Source organism: Oncorhynchus kisutch, linkage group LG3 (genome assembly GCF_002021735.2).
Source record: "Oncorhynchus kisutch isolate 150728-3 linkage group LG3, Okis_V2, whole genome shotgun sequence".
NCBI classification, from domain to species: domain Eukaryota; kingdom Metazoa; phylum Chordata; class Actinopteri; order Salmoniformes; family Salmonidae; genus Oncorhynchus; species Oncorhynchus kisutch.
Window position 1 is genome coordinate 6,138,020 of NC_034176.2, and position 7,447 is coordinate 6,145,466.

Consider the following 7,447-nt stretch of genomic DNA (forward strand, 5'->3'; position numbering starts at 1 on the left):
ATACAAACTATCAACAGCCAGTCTATTCATATGTAGAGAAGCACTGAGATCAGGGAAACCTGTCCCGTTGTTTACCGTCTTCGTCGTTAGTGATGGTTACCGTGACAACGTCACTAACTCCCACCATGGCTCCACTCCATTGGTCCCCAAGCGGCGTCCCAAGATGCACCTGGAACTCCTCCTCAGGCTCGAACACAGAGTCGTCGTTGATGTGCACCGTGCAGTTCTTTACCTGGATCATCATCATCATCATCATCATCATCAGCATAACATCAAAGCCAACTGTATTGGTCTGGTAGGGCTCCATACATAGTTTTTTTTAAACACATTTTAACACTAATATGTACCAACTATTATAACCCCATTCCCGTGAAGAACCACTGTGGGCTAAAGAACCTACCTTCTCTCCCTGGAGGAAGGAGATACGTGAGTCGTCTGCGTTTCTCCTCTCCTCGAAGTCGTCCATCACCATGGCAGACATGGTGCGAGTGAAGCAGCGGACAGAGGACTTGACCGTCAGGTCTCCCGTTCGAATGACGGGGATGTCCAGTACGCCCTCCTTCTCCGTCACCTTGTACGCCGTCTTCTCAAACTGCATGCTGGGAACTGGGAGGAAGGAATTGTTGGGGTAAATGAGCAGGGATTATGAAGTACTGTGCTATAAAACATACCATTTCAGAAGGTGTTCAACTGCTTCCAGGAGACGGTGATCTAGATGTGACTTTTATTTAGTCTTTGCTAACATATGATGGGAGTCCCTGGGTCGCCGGTTTGCCTGTGCGTGGGTTGCTGGGCAACAAAAGTTAGAAAACCTCTGCTCTAGAAGACAGGTGTGTGTGTGTGTGTAGGGGTGTACGTACGGTCCAAGGTGTCCGTGATGACCACGGAGGCTTGGAAAGGTTCCAGAAGGACGGCCCCCTGAGGGGAGGAGAGGAACACAACAAAGGACTCAGACCCCTCCATGGCTGGGTTCTGGATGTCATCCATGATGGTCAGACTGCACGTCTGGAGCGAGAGAGAGAGAGAGAGAGACAGAGAGAGAGAGAGAGAGAGAGCGACACAGAGAGAGAGAGAGACAAAGAGAGAGAGACAGAGAGAGAGACAGAGAGAGTAAGAGCGAGAAAGAGAGAGTAAGAGAGAAAGAGAGAAAGACAGAGAGAGAGAGAGAGAGACAGAGAGAGAGAGACAGACAGAGAGAGAGAGAGAGACAGACAGAGAGAGTAAGAGAGAGACAGAGAGAGAGACAGAGAGAGAGACAGAGAGAGAGACAGAACAAGAGAGAGAGAGAGAGACAGAGGAAAGAGACAGACCAGACACTCAATTCCTACTCTCAATACAAAAAACTAAAATCCTTTTGAAAAATTATTACATCGCTGACATTGGTATTTTAGACAATAAAACAATAACAAAATGTTATTCTTCTTCTTTACCTCCATAGTCTTTCCAGCTTTGAACTCCACCCTCCTGGAGGAGGGGATGTAGTCGACCCCGGGGGTGGCGGAGGGGGGGTCAGAGGGGCGCGTGGCGCACCACACAGAGGTCACTGACGACAGGTCACTGCCCTGACGCATCACTGGGATCTCTATGGTGCCTGGGAGATCAAGGGTCAGAGGTTATAGGGTGTTAGGTCAGAGGTCAGAGGTTAGAGTTATACTTCCTGTTCTCCCAACGGTTCATTCAAGCGATGATATACAGTATATCTATTGATTGTCGAGGAATTGAACGTAGAAATGTGACCATTTAACTCTAGCATAGCCCAAAGTCACCAGATATATAACTATCCTTAGTCACACTTAATAACTGCTTATTAGCCTTTATAACCTGCTGTGAGCCATTATAACGCATTATGAGTTCTCACCGGCGTCCTCGCTGAATGTAAACGTAGCGTTTCCCAGGGATACCGTCGAAGCATCATTTGGCCCGTCGATAACCACCGTCGCCACGCTGACATCGCCCATGCGGGCGTTATCCGAAGCATCCGACAGGTGGAGCTCAAACTCCTCTGAGAGTTCGTATTCGCTGTCGTCGATGAGCTTGACGTCGCAGGTGGACACGGAGACACCGGGGCCGAAGATGACCCTGCTGTCGCCAGTCATACCTCGACTCTTATAGTCAGACCCAGACTCCAGGTCGTGTGGACTGCTTCCCTTAGCTGACTTAGGGACCGTGTGACAGAGAGCCGAGACCGTACTGCTGGTGTCACCTGGAGGGAGAGAGACAGAGGAAAGACTGTTTGGAAAGGGTGATACCTAGTCAGTGGTACAACTGAAATGTGTCTTACCACATTCAACCCAAACCCTCTTATTTTTTTATTTTTTTATTTTACCTTTATTTAACTAGCAGGGGCAGAACAACAGATTTGTACCTTGTCAGCTCAGTGATTCGATCTTGCAAACTTTCAGTTACAAGTCCAAAGTGCTAACCACTAAGCTACCTGCCACAGCCTGGATGGTGGTCTGAAGGCCTGGACTATCACTGCACTAAGCTACCTGCCACACCCTGGATGGTGGTCTGAAGGGCTGGACTATCACTGCACTAAGCTACCTGCCACACCCTGGATGGTGGTCTGAAGGGCTGGACTATCACTGCACTAAGCAGCACTACTGGAAGGCGCAGGTCAAATCAAATCAAAATGTATCGGTCACATGGTTAGCAGATGTTAATGGTCACATGGTTAGCAGATGTTAATGGTCACATGGTTAGCAGATGTTAATGGTCACATGGTTAGCAGATGTTAATGGTCACATGGTTAGTAGATGTTATTGGTCACATACACATGGTTAGCAGATGTTATTGGTCACATACACATGGTTAATAGATGTTATTGGTCACATGGTTAGCAGATGTTAATGGTCACATAGACATGGTTAGTAGATGTTATTGGTCACATACACATGGTTAGCAGATGTTATTGGTCACATACACATGGTTAGCAGATGTTAATGGTCACATACACATGGTTAGCAGATGTTAATGGTCACATACACATGGTTAGCAGATGTTAATGGTCACATACACATGGTTAGCAGATGTTATTGGTCACATGGTTAGTAGATGTTATTGGTCACATACACATGGTTAGCAGATGTTAATGGTCACATACACATGGTTAGCAGATGTTATTGGTCACATACACATGGTTAGCAGATGTTATTGGTCACATACACATGGTTAGCAGATGTTATTGGTGACATGGTTAATATATGTTATTGGTCACATACACATGGTTAGCAGATGTCAATGCGAGTGTAGTGAAATGCTTATCTTTGTTTGAGTGATAGCAGTCTCCTCCTCAATTACCTCTTGATGGGGTCAGGGTCAGTGTTGGGGTCAGGGGCGGAGTCAGGGTTGGGTCAAGGTCAGGGTCAGGTTTGGGGTCAGGGACAGAGTCAGGGTCAGGGACGGGGTCATGGTTGGGGTCAGGTACAGAGTCAGGCTTGGGTCAGGGTCAGGTTTGGAGTCAGAGACAGAGTCAGGGTCAGGCACGGGGTCAGGATTGGGGTCAGGTTTGGGGTCAGGGACAGAGTCAGGGTCATGGATGGGGTCAGGGTTGGGGTCAGGGTTGAGGTCAGGTACAGAGTCAGGGTTGGGGTCAGGGACAGAATCAGGGTCAGGGTCAGGTTTGGGGTAGTGTTAATGATAGTGTAATGGTTACTAATACCTTTCCTCTCTATAGGGGCGTGTATGAACCCGGTACCCTCGTTGACATGGTAGGTCTTCTTGTCAAACTGCAGCGTGGGTTCGTCCTCTGTGTCGTTGATGTTGACGCTGGCGCAGGTCACTTGACCCAGGAGGGCGTAGACGGGCATGCTCAGCTCCATCTGGAAACTCTCCACACCTTCAAACACCTTGTCGTCCTGGATCTCTACGGTACACACCTTGGTGTCCTCCCGCTCGTCAAACTGGACCTGGGGGGGAGACGGGAGGTTAGAAATGTTGTTATGGGTGTAGTACAAATATGAGAAGAGGAGAGGAGTGGAGAACAGAGGAGAGAAGAGGAGAGGAGGGGGAGAGGAGAGGAGAACAGAGGAGAGGAGAGGAGATGAGAGGAGAGAAGAGGAGGGAAGAACAGAGGAGAAGAAGAGGCGAGGAGGGGAGGGGAGATGAGATGAGAGGAGAGGAGAGGAGGGGAGGGGAGAGAAGAACAGAGGAGAGGAGAGGAGATGAGAGGAGAACAGAGGAGAACAGAGGAGAGGAGAGGAGAACAGAGGAGAGAAGAGGAGAGGAGAGGAGATGAGAGGAGAGAAGAGAAGAGGAGGGAAGAACAGAGGAGAAGAAGAGGCGAGGAGGGGAGGGGAGATGAGATGAGAGGAGAGGAGAGGAGAGGAGGAGAGGGGAGAGAAGAACAGAGGAGTGGAGAGGAGAGGAGAGGAGAACAGAGGAGAGAAGAGGCGAGGTGAGGAGGGGAGAGGAGAGGAGAGGAGAGGAGAGGAGAGGAGAGGAGAGGAGAGGAGAGGAGAGGAGAGGAGAGGAGAGGAGAGGAGAGGAGAGGAGAGGAGAGGAGAGGAGAGGAGAGGAGAGGAGAGGAGAGGAGAGGAGAGGAGAGGAGAGGAGAGGAGAGGAGAGGAGAGGAGAGGAGAAGAGAAGAGAAGAGAAGAGAGGAGAGGAAAGGAGAGGAGAGGAGAGGAGAGGAGAGGAGAGGAGAGGAGAGGAGAGGAGAGGAGAGGAGAGGAGAGGAGAGGAGAGGAAGAGGTAGAGGAGAGGAGAGGAGAGGAGAGAGAGGAGAGGAGAGGAGAGGAGAGGAGAGGAGAGGAGAGGAGAGGAGAGGAGAGGAGAGGAGAAGGGTATTCCAACAACTGTTTCCCAGGATTTGCCTCAAAACGTGAATATGTGTCATTAATTAACTTGCCTGGATAAATAAATCAAATAACAGTACCTGCCCAGCATACTCCACGTAGTCGTGCTGTCCGGGGAGAGAGCCCACACTGGAGGTGGAGGTGGCGGTGCCCTGTTCCGTACGACACAGCACGATGGCATACTGGTTCAGGTTACCCGTCCTCTTCACTGTGACCGACACCGTGCCAGCCTTCTCACTCACATTGTAGCTGTGAGGGGCACAGAGGGCATCACAGGGCATCAGAGGGCATTAGAGAGCATCACAGGGCCTCAAAGGGCATTTGAGGGCATCAGAGAGCATCACAGGCATCACAGGGCATCACAGGGCATCAGAGGGCATTAGAGGGCATCAGAGGGCATCACAGGGCATCAGAGGGCATTGGAGAGCATCAGAGGGCATCAGAGGGCATCGGAGGGCATCAGAGAGCATCAAAGAGCATCACAGGGCATCACAGAGCATCAGAGGGCATCACAGAGCATCAGAGGGCATCACAGGGCATCAGAGGGCATCACAGGGCATCACAGAGCATCAGAGGGCATCACAGGGCATCAGAGGGCATCACAGGGCATCACAGAGCATCAGAGGGCATTAGAGAGCATCAGAGGGCATCAAAGCCGCATCAGAGGGCATCAAAGAGCATCAGAGGGCATCAGAGAGCATCAGAGGGCATCAGAGGCATCAGAGGGCATCACAGAGCATCACAGAGCATCAGAGGGCATTAGAGAGCATCAGAGGGCATCAAAGAGCATCAGAGGGCATCAAAGAGCATCAGAGGGGAGGGCATCAGAGGGCATCAGAGGGCATCAGAGGGCATCAGAGGGCATCACAGGGCATCAGAGGGCATCAGAGGGCATCAGTTACATAAAGACAGACATACAGCTTTGAGAGATACAACAACACGATAATAGCTGAAATGGCTGTATAGAACTGTGGCCAAATTCAGAAGCTCCAAACCCATGAAGATGTTTGGGAGTCTGAACCATACACGGGTCTATGGGAGTCTGAACCATACACGGGTCTATGGGAGTCTGAACCATACACGGGGCTATGGGAGTCTGAACCATACACGGGTCTATGGAGTCTGAACCATACACGGGTCTATGGGAGTCTGAACCATACACGGGGCTATGGGAGTCTGAACCATACACGGGTCTATGGGAGTCTGAACCATACACGGGTCTATGGGAGTCTGAACCATACACGGGTCTATGGGAGTCTGAACCATACACAGGTCTATGGGAGTCTGAACCATACACGGGGCTATGGGAGTCTGAACCATACATGGGTCTATGGGAGTCTGAACCATACACGGGTCTATGGGAGTCTGAACCATACACGGGGCTATGGGAGTCTGAACCATACACAGGGCTATGGGAGTCTGAACCATACATGGGTCTATGGGATTCTGAACCATACACGGGTCTATGGGAGTCTGAACCATACACGGGTCTATGGGAGTCTGAACCATACACGGGTCTATGGGAGTCTGATCCATACACGGGTCTATGGGAGTCTGAACCATACACGGGTCTATGGGAGTCTGATCCATACACGGGTCTATGGGAGTCTGAACCATACACGGGTCTATGGGAGTCTGAACCATACACGGGTCTATGGGAGTCTGATCCATACACAGGTCTATGGGAGTCTGATCCATACACGGGTCTATGGGAGTCTGAACCATACACGGGTCTATGGGAGTCTGAACCATACACGGGTCTATGGGAGTCTGAACCATACACGCGTCTATGGGAGTCTGAACCATACACGGGTCTATGGGAGTCTGAACCATACACGGGTCTATGGGAGTCTGAACCATACACGGGTCTATGGGAGTCTGATGACATGCTGGGCCCTACTTGTTACAGCAGGCTGTGCCTCTCTGACCTCCTGTGCTGGAAGCTGACGAAGGACCACTGGATATGGAACAGGTTATCAGAGACAACGTTGGGCTTGCCGTCCTTCACCAGGAACTTAAAGTTGTCCACGGTCTCTGTCACGCTCTCTTCAAAGAGCACGTAGCGGATCAAGCCCTGGTTAACGTCAGCTGGAGGGGGAAGGGGGGCCAAGTTAACACAACGTTAGCACAACATAGACCCAACGTTAGCCAACGTTAGCACAACATAGACCCAACGTTAGCCCAACATTAGCACAACATAGACCCAACGTTGGCACAACATAGACCCAACGTTAGCACAACATAGACCCAACGTTAGCACAACATAGACCAACGTTAGCACAACATAGACCAACGTTAGCACAACATAGACCACCCACCACCCACCCACACACACATACACACACCCACACACACACTGTACCTTGTGTGAAGGTGGTGATGGGAGCGCCAGGTTTCAGTTTGCTCTGCAGGAAGCCGTGTTTAGGCTCTGCTGTGACCTCATAGACCAGCTGACCATCGTCTGTGTCTGGGTCCATGGTCAACAGCTCCTTCTTACTGATCAGGTTGGTGGCCTGCAACATCAATCAATCAGACAGTCAGTCAGTCAGTAAATCAATCAACTAACCAGACAGTCAGTCCGTCAGTCCGTCTGTCAATCAGACAGTCAGTCAGTCAATCAGACAGTCAGACAGTCAGTCAGACAGTCAGTC

General features: G+C 50.5%; 1 protein-coding gene across 1 annotated transcript in view; it reads right to left on the bottom strand.

Moving 5' to 3' along the window:
* The window catches only part of LOC109876754 (extracellular matrix protein FRAS1-like), a 143,974-nt gene that overhangs the window by 11,487 nt on the left and 125,040 nt on the right, over nucleotides 1-7,447 (bottom strand). The window contains exons 16-24 of the mRNA XM_031816138.1: nucleotides 7,159-7,309; nucleotides 6,725-6,884; nucleotides 4,877-5,045; nucleotides 3,662-3,908; nucleotides 1,859-2,203; nucleotides 1,431-1,591; nucleotides 861-1,005; nucleotides 401-606; nucleotides 76-232 (exon numbers count right to left, since the gene is read on the bottom strand). Of these exons, the coding sequence (XP_031671998.1) occupies nucleotides 76-232; nucleotides 401-606; nucleotides 861-1,005; nucleotides 1,431-1,591; nucleotides 1,859-2,203; nucleotides 3,662-3,908; nucleotides 4,877-5,045; nucleotides 6,725-6,884; nucleotides 7,159-7,309 (1,741 nt within the window). The remainder of the gene's footprint in view (nucleotides 1-75; nucleotides 233-400; nucleotides 607-860; nucleotides 1,006-1,430; nucleotides 1,592-1,858; nucleotides 2,204-3,661; nucleotides 3,909-4,876; nucleotides 5,046-6,724; nucleotides 6,885-7,158; nucleotides 7,310-7,447) is intronic.